We start from the raw sequence: 19,619 nt of genomic DNA on the forward strand, positions 1-19,619 counted from the left end.
CCTGTTCACACAGAGAGAGAAGAGACAACAGATGCTGGGAGAGGATTCAGTTTGAATTAAGGAAAACCCATGATGTCATAGTTATGATTGCCAATGAACCTAAATGTCCAGTTTGAACTGTGGGAGGAAACCCATGCAGCCATGGGGAGAACATGCAAACTCCACATATACTGTGTGTATATATATATATATACACAATGTATCTTTATATACAGAGAGCGGGATGTGTGGTGATGAGTGTTTAAGATTTACAAGTTAATTCATATATTTGAGTTTATATATTTACTTGCATATTTACATGTTTAATTATTTAAATCAGCAGTTATGAATCTACCTCTGTGGTTTTCCTCACATTTACCTGAGTCTAAGTTCTGCTAGCGTCTGATTGGTTAGTTCAGCTACATGATTAAGTAAAACGAGGAAGTGTTGTTGTTGTGGAGCTGATCAAGTGTGAAGAACAGTAAAAGTGCTGCTTAACAAAGTTATCTGTCTCCATCCAGCTGTTCCTTCTAATTTAGAGTGAAACAACCATCACATATTGAACCCTCACGTTACTGACTGATCCTCGTAAGTGAAGAATTTCTTCTTTGTATTTACATTGGACGGGTAAGTCCAAGAAGGCTTCCATGTCATTCCTCCATTTTGAAAAACTATAATGGCTGGGAGGGACATAGAGCACTAGCAACGCGTTTTCGTTCTGAGCCAGCATCACGTGACTGAAACCAGCTGAACCGGAGAAGGAGATCAGTGAGAGACGCCTGTCACTGCACTTTAGTTCATAATGGAGGATCATACTTATGCCGAGACACAGGAGAAGGAAGAACTTAGAACTTTTACTTAAGTAAAGGATCTGAATACTTCTTCCACCGCTGATAGATAGACACTCACTGACTGTGACTCACCTTAAGAATCTCTTCTCCCACTTGCATATTCTTTTCCTGGGCTGCTCTGGTGAAGAGGCGGGAACTCTTGGGCCATGTTTAGCCACCCACCTCTCATAGCGTTCCTTTTCCTTGTGTTTCAGCACCTCTTTTGTGGTATCTTTTTACTTCCCATTGCGCGTCCAGATGTTTTTTTTACACTCTGCCTCTGCTTGTCTGCCTTTTTCTCTGCTCTGTCTCAGCTCGGGTCATTGGTCGAGCCATGTAGGAAGCTACGCCGGTAAAGAAGAGGCCAGAGGAGAAGATGTGTATAATAGAACACAAAGTGTTTATTGATTTACAAAATTATGAACAAAATTAGATCATGGCAGCCATTTTTAAATGCAGTAAAGAAAAAATAATACATTTAGAAGCCAAATTCCTGTCTTGGTACATGCATTAGCAGGCACAGCTTCCCTGTACCGCGATGACGCCAACATCACGGCCAACATAAGGACCAGTACCAGAATAAGGCTGTATAATTAACCATAGTTAACAAAGCAAGAGCTTCCTTCTACTGTTCATCTTACACACACAAAAAATGTGGTTAATACAAAACATATGTTGCACGTGCAAGCTTGTGTGACTCTTTCCCTTTTCTGAAATTTCAAACAGATGGCATGTGAAAATATTAAATTTTCTTCTGTTTGAAAATCTGTTGCTGCTTTTGGAAAGTTGTTGCATGTTGTATAGTCCAAAACAACATACTGGACCTGTGTTTGTCTAAAATCTGTTTTATAGCCTAATCATCAGGAATTATGAATGAACCAATACTTACTTACTTATGCCTGACACCCCTTGGGGGGTATAGGCCGTCGACAAAGGACCTCCAGAGAACTCGGTCGCTGGCTTTCTTTTCTATCTGTGACCAGGTATTTTATTTTTATTTTTTATTTTACCTTTATTTAACCAGGAAGAGACTCATTGAGATTAAAAATCTCTTTTTCAAGAGTGTCCTGGCCAAGACAGGCAGCAGTACAATCACACATACAGTACATACAAACACAAAATTCACGAAAACACTAAAAATATAAAACTGAAACAGCAAATCCCTCAAAGTCAACCACAATCCTAAACACATCGGGCAAAACATCTACAGCCAGATGTGGCTGCCTCCAAGTCAATCAACATATAACACAGTATATCCCATCTTTTTGATGTCTGTCTGAAACTCCCTCTGCCAGGTGTTTTCTAGGCCGACCTCTCTTTCTCTTCCCCTGGGGGTTCCACGTCAGAGCCTGTCTGGTGGTATTCGACATTGGTTTACGAAGGGTGTGCCCAATCCATCTTCATCTTCTTTGTCCAATTTCGTCTCTAGCATGAATGAACCAATAACCTGCTAAGAATTACCCAGTTTTTCCGGAGCACCTCAGTGCTTTCAGAAAACCTCATGAAATAGGAAACAACTCGGGATGCCACAGTGGGAAAAGTCCATCCTCTGGCATTAGTTGCTTTGTCTTTGTTATCCAATGGAGAGGTTAACCACTTACCTAATCTTAGACAATCTTTTCTAATACAGCTTTTTGGCAGACATTTTGACATCTCAGGATAATCGCAGATGTAATTAGAAACAAGAATAACGATTGCAGGAAGGTCTTACTGGGACTCTTATTGAAACAGAGCAATGGTAACAACTGTGCTCTCTCCCATATGACAAATATGAAAAAGAACATTTTTGCTGCAATGCTTTGAACCTGAGTAAATATTGTTATTCATAAGGTTATATTGTGTTCGCTGTGTAACTGTAATTGTGCCTCTGTATTTGTAGTGAAAACGTCTACAACCCTAGAACATGTATAGACAGTGATATATTTTAGCGTGTGTTGATGATTGGTCTACACCTCTACTTCTAAACATTTGGATTTGAAGCTGTGCAGCCTCTAGAATAGATAGCTTTGACTGAGGTGGAAGTGCTTTCTGATTTTCTTCAGCCCAGTTGGAGGTCTGAACACTTAAAAAAAGTTCACACTGAATATGGCATTGTCTCCAAGAGTCTCAATCTCTTTTTCTGATGTTGAGTCTCATTTTGTGCCTTTTCCTCAACAGTAATACAACAACAGTAACTGTTTAAATTACATTTGAAATATTTTTAAGTCTGTAAATTACTTTTTTTTGTAAGTGGTGCGGTTCCCGTTTTAAACCGGCCTGTTCGGAACGGGCCGATTGCCCTCTCTTCACAGCAGACATTTTGACTTGTCATAGTAAGAAAAGCACAGGTGTTACTAATAAAATGAGCAATGGCTCTGTTTTATTCAAGTGTCCCAGTGAGCCATGACAGTGTTACAGTGAGCCAGCCTTCACAATATCATGACTCTGAAACTAAAGCAGCTAAATGAAATCAGCCATCATTTATTTGATCTCATACCTGTGCTTTTCCGACATATGTGACATGTCAAAATGTCTTCTGTGAAAAAGTGGCCAATGGATATCTCCCTCACTCGTCTTTTAGTTGCGAGGCACCTGTTAGGGTGGGAGTAGACTCGCATTGTCCACACAGCATTCTGGGATGGGAGAAAAACGTGCTCTGGTTTATTGGCATTTCTTTAAACCAATCACAATCGTCTTGGGCGGTGCTAAGCGCCGGACGGAGCCACGGTGCCTCTGCAAAATAGCCTCGGGAAGGAACTTGTTTTGGTGGAACATGAGTTCAAAAGTAGTTTTAGTCGTGCAACAGCAAACTCAGATTGGACAGATAGTCTAGCTAGCTGTCTGGATTTACCCTGCAGAGATCTGAGGAGCAGTTAAAGGAGAACTCCGGGCAATTTTTACGTTAATCTTGATCGCTATGCGTATGTGAGTACTGTCGATAGCAAAGCAAACGAGCCGAATCGGTGCTAGCAACATGGAGCTGCTGCAGCTAATGCCGAGAGCTCCCACTTAGCTAAAACGGCAGTTTTGGGGGCATATCATAAAGAGTGCCTTTGTGCCTCTTAACAGACACAAAATGCAATTAAAATGTCTGTGCAACATTAACAGGGCCCTTACATGACAACAAGATGCGTTTTTGTTTAAATTCACCTATCCTGTTAGCTGCTAGCTGCCGTCTGGGATGAGTGAGTGTGTTCAGCCCGGCTTCGGTAATAATCATCAAGCAGCAGTTCTGTGTGTATTTGTAGCATATATATCCATTTTGCGTGCGATCCATCTGGCGTTGGTGAATAGTAGTCTCTGCAGTGGCGAACTCTGTGTTACTTGCCTTAGCCAGGCTAGCAGGCCCGACCGGCATCCTTCTACTTCCTCCCCGCCTTCCCCGCCTGCCGCGGCCGACAACAATCCACGGGCGCCCGCTGGTCTGGTGGATGTCCTCCAGAGGACAGTTCATGCTTTCGCGGCGAAATTTTTGCGCGAGAAAAAAGTTTATTTCCCCCTCAAAAATAGGTAATTGTGCACTGTAGTGGTTATGATCATATCAGTGACTATGTAACTACATGGAAACGGGCCATATGATGCCTGTTTCTTGTAAAGTAATAGCGTTACTGAAGGCTGGGCTTTCAGACTGGAGTTTAGAACTACAACGCAAAGATAGCGGAAGGAAAAGTAGTTTTCCCCCTACTACTCAGCTGTTATTGACGACTCCATTGAGTGTATTTGTCTTTTTAATATTCAGAAGCAGCTTTTCAGCATGAAAAGTACAAGACTATAGTTTCCCCGTAGTTCCAAGGGGGTTTCAACTTGGATTTATACATCTCCCAGGGATACAATCTTATTTTCCTCCTCCTTTGTTTGTAATTTATTTTAAGATATATAGTTGAAAACAACCTGGAAATTTAAATATCAATTCCCTACTCTCTAGATAGAGGCTGTCTGTAAATTAACCTGATTAGACAAAACCTGTCGACTCAAATCTGTTAATCTTTTTGCACAGATCAGTGAAGCAGCCTCCAAAGTGTGTTAGTGCACGTCGATGGATCACCATTACCTTCAATGTAGGGACAGATGAAGTCCAGCTGTGGGGATTTGTGCTTCACAGGTTACACATCAACCTTAAGCAGGTAAATGCACCATAAATCTTCAGGCTATTGCTTTGTCAGTTTATGCTGGAGCTCACTGTGAGCTCCAGCATATTGGACTATTGAACCGTGGGACAGGTCTCTAGTCCTTCATAGGTTTCATACTGACACAGCAATGGATGTGAGGTATGAAGCTGTCAAAACTCCACACAAAAAGGCTGGGTAGTAACTGCTGACAAGCGGTAACACTTTACAATAAGGTACACAAAAAAATAGGTAGTTACTGTTTTTGAAAGGGTAGTTACTGTTTTTCAGAAGGGTAGTTACCCTTTTTCAGAAGGGTAACGTATGATTGTTACCCTTTTTCAGAAGGGTAGTTACTGTTTTTCAGAAGGGTAGTTACCCTTTTACAGAAGGGTAACGAATGATTAGTTACCCTTTTTCGGAAGGGAAGTTACTGTTTTTCAGAAGGGTAGTTACTGTTTTTCAGAACTACCCTTCTGAAAAATGGTAACTAATCATTCGTTACCCTTTTGAAAAAGGGTAACTACCCTTCTGAAAAACAGTAACTACCTATTTTTTTGTGTACCTTATTGTAAAGTGTTACCTACTTGAGAGTAAAGTACACATGGATAACTGTTGTCCTAATTTTGGAAATCAGAGCATTAACATCAAGTTGTTTGAAATCAAGTTGAATTGAATTTAAAATGTGACTGTCCTGGTAGGCTTGTACAAGTTCTAATGTCAGCTGTTAAATAAACCTTGCCAGAGGAGTTGTCTCTGATCTCTAGGTTTAATTCAATAGCCTGAACATAATTCAACAGCCTGAACACGTCTACGTCTGTCACGGACTCAGATTCAGGACAAAGAATAAAATCCAAATGTTTTTAATGAAGGTTCTTGTCAGGCAAACAAAAGTCAAAAACAGTATCAAAAAACAAGGTCCAAGAGGTATAAAACACAGGAGATCGCAAAGGAGAGTGGTGCCAAAGGCAGTGTCAAAAATACCGGAAAAACTCAGGAGACTTCTAGTTAAACTGCTCAAACAAACTTAGTAGTACAAAAGCCCAGAAGATCAACTTAACAGGAGACAAAACACTGGAAGATCAGGCAAAGCACTGAAGCAACAATACTGAGGGAGTCCATATGCCACGTAGAGACGAGACCAGACAGCAACTGAGGACTGGAGAGGGGTTTTGTAGATTAACGAGCTGAAAACAGGCAACAGGTGAGGAGTGCTGGGGATAGTGAACGATGATACTGATTGAGTGGAGAATGGGTAGTGGACGTGGCTGAGGTAGAGCACAGTGCTGGTGTGACAACGTCCAGGCTTATCTGTGATGGGCTGCAGGAAGGCCTTCATTCAATATGTTGTAGGTATAACCACACAGAAGCCTGAGTAATAGAGTACTTGTGCTCTCTACACACCATAACGTAGAACATCGTGTGAGTTTGAAAGTCCACTTTGTAGTTATGTTAAGTTTTCAAAATTCTACACACTAACCTTAATATAACATAGCAAAAACACCTCAAAAGCCAAGAACAAAACAAACTATAAATCTTTAAAACAAATTACACTCTGACTGTCTGATGCTGTCATGTTGTTGTGTTACATTGTCCCTGTTTGTCTGATTTGGGGACATCAATTGAAAAAAATGTATCCACTTCATGTCCAATTTTTAAGTAAGTAAATGCCAATTTATCATACACATTAAAGTCAACCCACCTTAACCATTTAATATAATTAATATATGTCTAAACATTATTGAGAGACTTATATACAACATATCACTTAAAAAACAAACGTGTTGATTGGAATCTTATTTTACTTAATTTAGACTAGATGGATTCATTTACAGGTTACATTCTATTTACAAGGCAACTTCAACGTGCAGTATAAATTTATAATCTTACGCTGGATTACACTTTGTTTCAAAATTACTCTGAATACAAGATGGTGTAGCTCCTAAAACTAACAGCAGATGGCACATGAGAGCAGGTACATTTGAGGCTTCATTTCATCAAGCAAGTAAACAAAGACATGTTGTAAATATAGGTATAAAAAAATAAAAGCATGAATTGATTTAATGAATTGCACTTGTTTTCACATCTCAGCTGCATGTGGGTATGTGTAAACTTGAAGGTTAAGAAGTGCAGAAGAAAAAACAAGCCTTTAGCAGAGCATCACATAATAGAACATAATCCTTTTGCTGGGAGTGTGCATGATTGCATTCATTGCAGATGAGTACTTTCAGCCTCTGAAATCCTCAGCACAGGGGAGCTGAAGTTGGACGAGCAGGGAACTAAGTTCTGGGTGCTCAGATAACTAATCTTCTTTTCGCTGTCCCCTCCTGATCCCTGTTCCAGACCGGCCTCCAGTGAGTCCGGCCCCAGCCTGTGTGGCAGAGGCACCAGGCCGTGCAGGAGGCTGTTCCCCAGGTGGGAGTTACATCGAGCCAAGTTGTCAGTCAGATGCTGCATGTACACCTCTTCCAGCTGTTTCTCCAGCAGTCCATTCAGCACTGAGTTAGACATAGGCTCCAAGCCTGATCCGGGTAGATCCAAGCTGTTGTTCACACTGGCCCCCATAACCAGATAACCCTGGTCTGGTATCGATAAGACAGGCTCGCCTCGTGGACCCTGTTGGATTGCCCATTCTGGGCGACGGCAGGTTTCCGTGGCAAGAGGCTGAGTGTGAAAACCTTGCTGGGGGATGGTGGCTCTCAGTGGGTACGTTGAGATGCGACCTGAGTCGGCCACCTGCAGGTCTGGGTACTGGTCCAGGAGGCTACAGCTGTCTAGGAAAACTGTAGGGTCAGGTGGACACCCAGGGATCAAGAGGCCTACAGGACCTTGAGGCACCACTTTCAGTCCCTGGAATTGGGTGGCGTCTAGTTCTTCCTGGTTTGGACCTGATTACAGAAAGTAAACGGGTGATTTGGATGTTTTCAACTTAATTTGGTTTGGTTTGACATTTTTGCTATTTGGCACGAAAGCATTAGTGAGATTATATCTGAGAAAGGAAGAAAATCTTAGTAAAAGAGAAGCAAGTGAACTAGACCGTGTAAAGTTAACGCTATACGAAACCAGTACACATGGTTAAAATGATCGCATACAGTATATGGTTTGTATGATAATAAGGCTGTTTACCTTCTTCAGCTGAATCTGTCTGTAGGTCTGTAGAGATGGACTCGGAGAGAATACTGCTGAACTGATCTGTACCAGGAGTGTGTGTCTGCGATCTCTTAATCTTGGAAGCAGTGGCAAACTTTCTCTCCTCCCTGTAACGCAACACTCTGAGAAAACCTTCAGCCAACATGGCACAGAATGACCGTCCTCCTCCTCTTCTTTTCTGTCTCTCTTTGTACCCGTCTTTGCTTCCTATGATTGCCAGTCTTAAGTGCAAATGGCACAGTGTTATTGCGTATGTAACTGTAAAGTTCTACTAGCTTGTTTCACTTCTGCAACTGAGAACTGGTCCCTCCACCCCTCGCCACATACTTCCTTTATTAATATGTAACTGAAAATCACAGTTTAGAGAAAAGAGAACAGTACATTTATACACATGCTGAGAAAACATCATAAACTGAGGAGCAGAAGTAACACACATCTATAAAATACTCCATCATGAGTAAAAGTCCTGCATTAAAGATCCTACTTAAGTAAAAGTATAGAAGTATTATCAAAGTCCTTTAACGTGTCAAAAGTAATTCCCCTTTGACTGATATATTATGACATATTACATTATTATATTGTTTATACTGATGCACCAGTTTGTACGTAGCATTTTGTAGTTGTAAGCTGGTTAAGTTGGAGCTATTTTATATACAGTAAGGTCATTAAGTAGCTCCCATTTAACCAGCTTACAACTACAAAATGCTACGTACAAACTGGTGTACAGTAAGGTAATTTAGTTGTCCCCAACCCAGGGGTCAGGCCCTCTCCGAAGGATCAAAAGAGAAATCTGAATGGCCGTGATATGATATGAGTTTGTGGGCAGTCTTATCAGTAAGGACAGCGGGGCATCTAAAGACATTAAAGCAAGGCTGGGAAGGGCTCAGGGCGGCTTCTCCCAACTCCGTCTCATCTGGAGATCAAAACAATACAGCCTTAAAACGAAGATGCGCCTATATAACTCCAATGTAAAGTCTGTTCTGCTGTACGGTTCAGAGAGCTGGCGAGTTGTCAAAACAGACATGAGGAAAATGGAAGTGTTCCACAATGGATGCCTCTGAAGAATATGCCAGATCGTTTGGCCTAATAAGATCTCCAACAATGAACTGTACAAGAAAATGGGAAGCTGGAGCATCACCAAGGAGATTACGCACAGACGCCTGAGATGGCTAAGACATGTGTTGAGGATGGAGCAGGACCACATCACAAAAGTCGCCTTAAGATGGACACCACCTGGCAAAAGAAAACCTGGGAGGCCCTAAACCACCTGGCGCAGAACTGTGACACAAGAGCTGGAACAGATGAACCTGTCATGGGGGGAGGCCCAACATGCTGCCAGGAATCGAATGCAATGGAGAGTGCTCATTGAAGCCTTATGTCCCATAGGGGATGAAGAGGAGTAAGTAAGTCAGTAAGTCATGATATGATTATTGGGCTAAGGATAGAAGTAAAATAAGACACACCTTTGCTTTTGTGTTAGACACTGGAGAGTTTAAAGGAAACCAGCTGAGAAAGAGGAAATCAGTCTTTGGTGGAACAAGTCATAGATCTCTGAAACACGACAAGAAGCCTCCACCAGACACAGCTCTTTATAGAGGGTCGTACTCAAAAACATTGGGAACCACTAGGGCGTAAATCATACGTTTTATCACCATACGATATTATATCGATTCTTTGGACAATGTTTTAATTAGGGCTGTCAAACGATTACATTTTCTTAATCGCGATTAATCGTTGAATTTCTATAGTTAATCGCGATTAATCACATGTTTTATCACATGATTAAAATTCTATTATTTTGCATTTCAGAACAGCTTTTAAGTACATATTAACAATGGAAAGCCATTCTTACCAGTGTATCTTGATTGGGAATCAAATGAAGGTAAAGAAAATGACTTTATGAACTTGATTTTAAGATTTGTATTTGTTTATTATATATTTAATCTAGTCACACATTTGAATCTAGAGTCAATATTAGGGTTGGGTATTGTTTGGTTTGGATACCAGTGCTAAAGCGGTACTTTTAAAACGGTACCGGTGCCTTAACGGTGCCTGAACCGATACTTTAAGAAAGTTAAAAAAAGAAGGGTACTAAACAGTTGGCGACATTAAAGAATGGCTTCTTTATTGCTAAGGCCATATCGTCAAAATGAAATGTTTAATAATGTAATCACTATAACAATAATTAAACTTATAACTATTTACTACTATAACTTAAACTTATTTCACTAGTAAATAGCTGTTGAATGACAAAAACAACCACCAGATGGGAAAAGGGCATTTAACAACAACTTTGAATGCACCACGAGCCTGTAAATTACCAGTTTCACTGACCGCACCGTCTGTGTTTTTCTGACAACAGCAGCTGCAGATTGTTACATCCCGGTGTTGAATCCTCTACAGTGAAATACAGACAAACTTTACACCGTTTAGCGTTAGCTGTCAGCATTATAACCGTGTTTAATCCAGCTACTAGCTAGCGGTAGGCTAACGTTAGCTGCTGTTGAGTATAGTGTTAACTAGCGTCACGTGCAGCAATGTTTGTGTTGCCTGTAACGTCTGTTTCAGAGCATCAGAGAGAAGCGCAGACATATCAGTGGCACCAGAATCCGCGTTGCTATTCCTGCAGCAGCAGGATGTGTTACGAGGAAGTACGGCAAAATAGTAGCCTGTTAGGCATGACGCAAAGCCGAGTGATGTTGTGATGCGGAAGGTAGAGGACCCAAACGCAGAGAGAGAGAGGCAGGCAGGAGCAGTGTAGAAACTCAAAGATTTATTTTCTCAAAAAACAAAAATCAATCAAGGAGTCCTGTGAGCTGCAGGCAAAAACTAATACCAGGGAGAAAAAAAGAGAGACTGATGCAGACACACACACTGACACGGGGGAATACAAAACGATCTGACAAGAGACAAAGGGAACACAGGGGTTAAATACAAGAGGTAATGAACAAATGAGGAACAGGTGACACGACAGGTGAAACACATCAGGGCGGGGCAGGACAATCAACAAAGGCAAAAAGTAAAACTAGACATGACAGGACAGAAAACAGACTATCAAAATAAAACAGGAAACAGAAATATACACAGAGAACAGAACAGTCAACAGGGTAAACAAACTACACAATGAACAGGGAATACAAATATACACAACAGAAATATACAAAACAAGATACATACAGAAATCTACAAACAAGGCAAAAGAAATATCCAAACAGGTAACAGAATAAATATACAACACAGGGAAAATGCACAAATAAACAATAAAGACAACAGAAAAGAACAAACTGGTAACAGAAATAACCCAAAACCATAACAGAGCCCCCCCCTCAAGGGCGGATACCAGACAGCCATAACAAAAAACAACCCAAAAAGGGCGACTAGAGTCGGGGGAGGCAGAGGGTCACTGGGGCACAGGGAACAGAGGGCCGGTGAGGCCTGGGGGAAACAGAGGGGCCACTCGGGACAGGGAACAGAGAGTCTCGGGGGAAACAGAGCGGGGCCACTCGGTGGGAAACACAGAGCGGGGCCACTCGGTGGGAAACACAGAGCGGGGCCACTCGGTGGGAAACACAGAGCGGGGCCACTCGGTGGGAAACACAGAGCGGGGCCACTCGGTGGGAAACACAGAGCGTCACTGGGGCACAGGGAACAGAGTCACTGGGAGACCTCGGCAACAGGGGACTGAGAGGCCTCGGCAACAGGGGACTGAGGGGCCTCGGCAACAGGGGACTGAGAGGCCTCGGCAACAGGGGACTGAGAGGCCTCGGCAACAGGGGACTGAGAGGCCTCGGCAACAGGGGACTGAGAGGCCGCAACGAAGGCAGAAACCTTCAGGCGGCCTGCGACGAAGGCGGAAACCTTCTGGCCACTGGCGACGAAGGCAGAATCCCTCTGGCCACCGGCGACGGAGGCAGAATCCCTCTGGCCACCGGCGACGGAGGCAGAATCCCTCTGGCCACCGGCGACGGAGGCAGAATCCCTCTGGCCACCGGCGACGGAGGCAGAATCCCTCTGGCCACCGGTGACGGAGGCAGAATCTTTCAGGTGGCCGTACTGGACGTCGAGGGCACTCAGGCGGCCAGGCAGGACGTCGAGGGCAGCGCCCCTCCGGGGGCCTTGCAGGTCGGCCGAGGCGGCGCCCTTTGGGAGGCTGCGCAGGTGAAGGGGCAGCTGGGCCGGAGTCAGGCGGCGGGTCATCTGGACTGGAGTCAGGCGGCGGGTCAGCTGGACTGGAGTCAGGCGGCGGGTCAGCTGGACTGGAGTCAGGCGGCGGGTCAGCTGGACTGGAGTCAGGCGGCGGGCCAGCTGGACTGGAGTCAGGCGGCGGGCCAGCTGGGCCGGAGTCAGGCAACGGGCCAGCTGGGCCGGAGTCAGGCAGCCAGGCAACCGGGGCAGAGGTTGACTGGGGTGCCAACAGTGCACGAGGGGCAGGAGTGGGCCTGACTGCCGACAGGGCACGAGGGGCAGGAGTGGGCCTGACCGCCGACAGGGCACGAGGGGCAGGAGTGGGCCTGACCGCCGACAGGGCACGAGGGGCCGGAGTCGGCCTGACCACCACGGGCAAAGTCTCAGGGGGGCAGAACAAAGGCAAAGTCCTAGGGGTGGTCTCAAGGGCGGTCTCAGGGGCGGTCACAGGGGTGCCGGGGACCGGCAAGGTCTCAGGGCGGCTATAGCCAGTTCAGAGGGGCTGGACACCAGCCAGGATTCAGGAGGTTGGCTAGCCAGCCGGGGACTAGGGAGGCTGCTAGCTAACCTGGATTCAGGGAGGCTGCTAGCCAGCCGGGGATCAGGAAAGCTGCTAGTCAGCCAGGGATCAAGGATAAAGGACCGCCTAGGGACACTAGGAAACTCTAGGAAACTCTGGGACACTAGGAAACTCGGGGACACTAGGAAACTCGGGGACACTAGGAAACTCTCGGGAACGCTAGGAAGCTCGGGGACACTAGGAGGCTCGGGGAAGCTGGGCAGTGCTGGGACACTGGGCAGCTTGGGGACACTAGGAAACTCGGGGACACTAGGAAACTCGGGGACACTAGGAAACTCTCGGGAACGCTAGGAAGCTCGGGGACACTAGGAGGCTCGGGGAAGCTGGGCAGTGCTGGGACACTGGGCAGCTTGGGGACACTAGGAAACTCGGGGACACTAGGAAACTCGGGGACACTAGGAAACTCGGGGACACTAGGAAGCTTGGGGACGCTGGGCAGTGCTGGGACACTGGGCAGCTTGGGGACACTAGGAAGCTCGGGGACACTAGGAAGCTCGGGGATGCTGGGCAGTGCTGGGACACTGGGCAGCTTGGGGACACTAGGAAGCTCGGGGACACTGGGCAGTGCTGGGACACTAGGAAGCTCGGGGACACTAGGAAGCTCGGGGACACTAGGAAGCTCGGGGACACTAGGCAGTGCTGGGACACTGGGCAGCTTGGGGACACTAGGAAGGCTGCTAGCAAGCCTGGAGTCAGGGGGGTTACTAGGTGGCCAGGATTCCGGGAGGTTGCTAGCTAGCTGGGGCTCTGAGAGGCTGCTAGCCAGCCTAAATTCAGGGGGGCGGCTAGCTAACCTGGAATCTGGGAGAGTGCTAGCTAGCCTGGACTCAGGGGGGTTGCTAACTAGCCTGGTCTCAGAGGGGCTGCTAACTAGCCGGGGCTCAGGAAGGCTACTAGCTAGCCGGGACTCAAAGAGGCTGCTAGCCAGCCGGGGATCAAGAAGGCTGCTAGCTAGCCTAAATTCAGGGGAACTGCCAGCTAGCTGGGGCTCAGGGAAGTTGCTAGCTAGCCGGGGCTCAGGAAGGCTGCTACCTAGCCTGGATTCAGGGGAGATGCTAGCTAGCAGGGAACCAGGGGGGTTGCTAGCTAGCTGGGGCTCAGGGCGGTTGCTAACTAGCCGGGGCTCGGGAAGGCTGTTAGCTAGCCTGGATTCAAGAGGGCTGCTAGCTAGCCGGGGCTCGGGAAGACTGCTAGCTAGCCTGGATTCTGGGGAAATGCTAGCTAGCATGGGCTCAGGGGGATCGCTAGCTAGCAGGGGAATCGCTACCTAGCCGGGGCTCAGGGAGGTTGCTACCTAGCTGGGGCTCGGAAAGGCTACTAGCTAGCCTGGATTCAGGGGGGTTGCTAGCTAGCCTGGATTTAGGGAGGTTGCTAGCTAGCCCGGATTCAAGGAGGTTGCTAGCTAGCCCGGATTCAAGGAGGTTGCTAGCTAGGGGGGAAGTTGAGAGGCTGCTAGCTAGCCGGGAATCAGGAAGACTGCTAGCTAGCCTGGATTCTGGGGAAATGCTAGCTAGCAGGGGCTCAGGGGGATCGCTAGCTAGCAGGGACTCAGGGGGATCGCTAGCTAGCCGGGGCTCAGGGAGGTTGCTAGCCAGCTCGGATTCAGGTGGGCTGCTAACTAGCTCGGAGTCAGGTGAGCTGCACGCCAGCTCGGGGTCAGGTGAGCTGCACGCCAGCTCGGGGTCAGGTGAGCTGCACGCCAGCTCGGGGTCAGGTGAGCTGCACGCCAGCTCGGGGTCAGGTGAGCTCCACGCCAGCTCGGGGTCAGGTGAGCTCCACGCCAGCTCGGGGTCAGGAGAGCTGCACGCCAGCTCGGGGTCAGGAGAGCTGCACGCCAGCCCGGGAACAGAAGGGTCGCACGTCAGCTCGGGAACAGAAGGGTCGCATGTCAGCTCGGGAACAGAAGGGTTGCACGTCAGCTCAGGGACACTAGGGAACGAGGACTCTGGGGTGAGGAGCGAGGCGTTGTGACGGGAGCCATGTTTTCCTCTTCCCCGTCTGCGACCTCCGCGGGTCCCAGAGAAAACCGCCAGGCGGGTACCCTCATAGGACGGCTGGTGGTTGGGGGCATACGCTGACTGGGTAGGAAGCAGGCTGGTGGGTGAGTCACTGGAGGTGGCTTGAAAAAAGTGATTAAGCCAGTGCTTAATTGCCTCCAACTGGGGAACAAAGTGACTCACCCACGGTCTCTCCGACAACCACTGCTGCTTGATGGTGAGCTTCTTCAGAAGAGGAGGGTGCTGGTCCGGCGCAGAGCAACGCAGACACTGCACGGTCCAGCCAAACTCCAAAACCTTCTTTTTAAGGAGAAGCTTCTCCGCTGGGTCCATGGCTGGTCAGATCGTTCTGTTGTGATGCAGAAGGTAGAGGACCCAAACGCAGAGAGAGAGAGGCAGGCAGGAGCAGTGTAGAAACTCAAAGATTTATTTTCTCAAAAAACAAAAATCAATCAAGGAGTCCTGTGAGCTGCAGGCAAAAACTAATACCAGGGAGAAAAAAGGAGAGACTGACGCAGACACACACACACTGACACGGGGGAATACAAAACGATCTGACAAGAGACAAAGGGAACACAGGGGTTAAATACAAGAGGTAATGAACAAATGAGGAACAGGTGACACGACAGGTGAAACACATCAGGGCGGGGCAGGACAATCAACAAAGGCAAAAAGTAAAACTAGACATGACAGGACAGAAAACAGACTATCAAAATAAAACAGGAAACAGAAATATACACAGAGAACAGAACAGTCAACAGGGTAAACAAACTACACAATGAACAGGGAATACAAATATACACAACAGAAATATACAAAACAAGATACATACAGAAATCTACAAACAAGGCAAAAGAAATATCCAAACAGGTAACAGAATAAATATACAACACAGGGAAAATGCACAAATAAACAATAAAGACAACAGAAAAGAACAAACTGGTAACAGAAATAACCCAAAACCATAACAAGTGAAGTGAAAATAAATTAATAAATGGCGGCATGCGATTAATACGATTAAAAAAAATGAACGCATTATGCTCGGCCCTTAATCGCATCATTATTAACGCGTTAATGCTGACAGACACAAAGTCTGCCACGATACGATTTCGATTCGATTTAATTCAGGGGCCTGAGAGATGATACATAAGCCTTTTTAACACTATCAGTTACATTTTTATATATTTACAAAAAGCAACTAAAATATGATTTAAAAATGTCATTACTAAGCTGTTCCAGACATTCAAATTAAAAAACAAACTAGTCTTAATAAAAAGAATAAATATAAAGCAGCAATTTCAAAATAAAAGCTCATCTTAAAGATGACAATATGTATCGATAATTTGACTTTGTATCGATAATATTGGATCGTTGAGGATTGAATAGATATATTGATCGAGATCGATGTATCGTTACACCCCTAGGAACCACTGGTTGAATCTTCAATAAGTTGGAGCACAAAACCTGTGGTATAGGTGCTGGATTCAAAGGGAGCTGCAATTTACTGGAATTTTATTCTTTAATATCTTATAAGTTTATCATGTTTTAATCTTAAAAGTACGTAGTTACTACAGCTGTAACATAATGTAGTAAAGTAAAAAGTACAATATTTGCATCTGAAACATGGTAAAGTAGAAAAAACAAATAACATTAAAGCTGCAAACAGCGTTGGACGGGCCCTCGCGCCTCTGCGAGCGTTGGGGTTACTGGCGGACGCCGCTCCTTGTGACCGTGCATTTGCGCGGCACTCAGACACTGCAAATCGTCACCAATGAAAAGGAAACTCCCTGCTGAGTTCAATGATACCTCATACAAGACTCTACCTTAGATGGGTCAGCATTTATGAAAGGGGGCGTGGCTTAAACACAGGGAGCGGGCCAAACCATCACCAATGAAGAAGGAAGTCTCTGCTGAGTTCAATGATACCTAGGGTTGGGTACTGTTCGGATTTTTACGATTCCGATACCGAACTGGTACTTTTAAAACGATTTCGATTCCTAAACCGATTCTTGAAAAACTGAAAAATTACATAAAAGAAAGGCTTTTTTATGGAGTTTTTTTAAAATTGAAAATTATTTAAATTGAACAATATATTAGCGTTTTAAAGTACTTAAATATATAATAAGTAAACCTAAGTCACCTAACACATAACTACAATAATTTAACAAATAACAGTTACACTCTTAACAAGTAACAACAAAATAAATGTTGTATTTTATAAATGTTGTGTAAAATGTTGAGTTGGTATGCCAACCAGCTTCAAACTTTAGCAGTTCTTTTGCAGAAAAATGACCATATTTGCCTTCTCTGGCAAGATAATAGAGTTTAGATTCTCGGCCCGAGCCGTTATTTTCCGCCACATCCTCGGGCCGGGCCGGGCCCTTGATCAAGTAATTTTTTTTTTTTTTTTATCCATTACCTTATTATAAAATAAAGCTATGCCATAATCAGAAATATTATAAATATATATATAGGCTATATAAAAGTAACAAATGTGTACAAAAGTTAGGCTGCAGTTACAAAATGTAGTTACAAAATGCAGCACTTCATGCGCGGAGTCTCCTCCTCTCGCACGCATCACACCGGGAGCTTGAAGATGTAAAGAAAAAAAGAAAAACAGGAGAATTAACTTTGAGCAAGTGTGGAGGAAAGTCGGAGGTATGGAAGCAGTTTAAACAAGTCGTGGGCAGTGACAACAATATGTTGTTCATCATTGTTTCTTTTTTTTTTTTTACGTTTCTTCATTCAGATCCATTTGCGATCCGTTCCATTCTAAACAAACAGCGCGGTTTACAGCTTCGTCCTTGTTGTATTATTCTAAACAGATTTCTGTAGTTCAAACAACTCTGAATTGTAGTTGAGAACGTCAGTTATAACGGCCCACGTATTAAAAAATTGTCGGGTTTAAATCGGGCTCGGGCTCATAATTACAGTTAATGTGTCGGGCCGGGCCGGGCCGGGCTCGGACACAACGTGCTCGGGCTCGGGTAGGTTCGGGCTTGATTTTTTTGGGCCGATATAAGCTCTACAAGATAAGACACCTCTCCTGACTAATGGCATGTCCTGCACAGGAGAAAACTCTCTCAGATGGTGTCCAAGAGGCCTGCTTCACACCGCGAGCGGGCACGTTCCAACCAGTTCCATAGTGGAACCGGGTTTCGGTACCCAACCCTAATGATACCTCACACAAGGGTCTACCTTAAACGGTTCAAATGTTATGAAAGGGGCGTGGCTTAAGCACGGCCAAACCAAACCATCACCAATGAAGAAGGAAGTCTCTGCTGAGTTCAATGACACCTCACACAAGACTCTACCTTAAACTGTTCAAATGTTATGAAAGGGGGCGTGGCCTGAGTAAGCAGGCGTGGTTAAAGTATAGGGGGCGGCTCAGTATCACATGTCGATCACACATTATAAGTTTCATGTAAATTGGATGATGTTTGTCATATAAGGCGCATTTCCTGTTGCCAGCGGGGGGCGCTATGACCAAAATTAAATATTGGCCTGTAGATGTCCTCAGACCTGGACCCTTGTCAATCGTGAGAATTTTCGGGCAGATACGACACCGTACACTCAAGTTACAACAACTTCTTTGTTCATTGTTAAACACTCGAAATGGTCGCCACGCCACGCCCACATCGTCTGACGAAAAGTTTTTCTTTTAATAACTTTTCATCTTTAAGGTGTTGGGATGTTACAGACCAAGTTTGAAGTCCACCGGATGAAATCTCTAGGAGGAGTTCGTTAAAGTATAGCACGTATAGTTTTGGGCCTACTTCCTGTTGCCACTAGGGGGCGCTATGACTTTAAGTAAATATCGGCCTTTATTTGTCCTCAGGGTTGGACTCTTGTGAATCATGAAAGGTTTCGAGCCAGTTGAACAATGTACACTCAAGTTACACCCACTTCCTGTTTTGGTGGAGAAACACTCAAAATGACCGTCCCACCACGGCCACGCCCTATGACGAAAAGTTTTTCTTTTAATAACTTTTCATCTTTAATGTCTTAAGATGGTACAGACCAAATTTGACCGAATTTGAAGATGATCGGATGAAATCTCTAGGAGGAGTTCGTTAAAGTACGACGTGGAAATGGCCAAAATCGCACTAATTTCGAACTTTGAAATCAAAACGGCGGACTTCCTGTTGGGTTTATGGTATGGCTCCAATGACGTTTGTTGTACGTCTTGACATGATACATATGTGTACCAAGTGTCGTGAGTCTACGTTAACCGTACTGCAGGGGCTCAATTTTTTTAACTTTGTAGGGGGCGCTAGTAAGCCATTTTTGTGCGCCTATTCCCGAAACCCTTAAAATATGTACATTTTCACCAGACTTGATGTGACCGCCAATTTTGGTGAGTTTTTGAATATGTTAAGCCCCTCAAAAAAGCAATTCATTTGGTGTAATAATAATTCCTTCAGTTTCAATAGGGCCTTCGCCGCTGTCAGCACTCGGGCCCTAATGATGTGGAACTACTCAAGAAAAGTACAAAGACCGGAACACACAGAGAAGCACTTTGAGTGGGTGGGTAAATGCACATCTATCTATGTGGAATATCTGCAGAATGTTGCATATTAGTAACTCTATGACCTCTGATGACTTCTTCAAAACAAATCCTACTTTCTTTTCCACAATGCTTATACGTTTAAGACAATGAGATCACCACATCCAAATGTCAAGCTAATGATGAGTCATGTTCTGTAAACTTCAAATCATTTAGCGGACATAAAAATAACACTTTGTTATAAGAATTCATTTCACGTTTGTTTGACTTTTTGAAACATATTTCATGACAACCACCAAGGAGTAC

General features: G+C 44.9%; 1 protein-coding gene and 1 long non-coding RNA gene across 2 annotated transcripts in view; one reads left to right on the forward strand and one right to left on the reverse strand.

Annotated features, from left to right (window-relative positions):
- Positions 1 to 6,109, forward strand: part of LOC116036636 — a 22,083-nt gene extending 15,974 nt beyond the window's left edge. The window contains exon 3 of the long non-coding RNA XR_004101660.2: positions 6,099 to 6,109. This is a non-coding gene — a long non-coding RNA (uncharacterized LOC116036636). The remainder of the gene's footprint in view (positions 1 to 6,098) is intronic.
- On the reverse strand, positions 5,742 to 8,309 carry si:dkey-237j10.2 (uncharacterized protein LOC568721 homolog). Its single transcript, XM_031280232.2, has 2 exons — positions 8,021 to 8,309; positions 5,742 to 7,782 (listed from the first exon to the last, which is right to left on the reverse strand). Exons 1-2 carry the CDS (start codon positions 8,187 to 8,189, stop codon positions 7,103 to 7,105), a joined length of 849 nt encoding a protein of 282 aa, XP_031136092.1. The 5' UTR covers positions 8,190 to 8,309; the 3' UTR covers positions 5,742 to 7,102.
- Positions 8,310 to 19,619: the final 11,310 nt, after the last annotated feature.

Source organism: Sander lucioperca, chromosome 1 (assembly GCF_008315115.2).
Source record: "Sander lucioperca isolate FBNREF2018 chromosome 1, SLUC_FBN_1.2, whole genome shotgun sequence".
In the NCBI taxonomy this organism is placed as follows: domain Eukaryota; kingdom Metazoa; phylum Chordata; class Actinopteri; order Perciformes; family Percidae; genus Sander; species Sander lucioperca.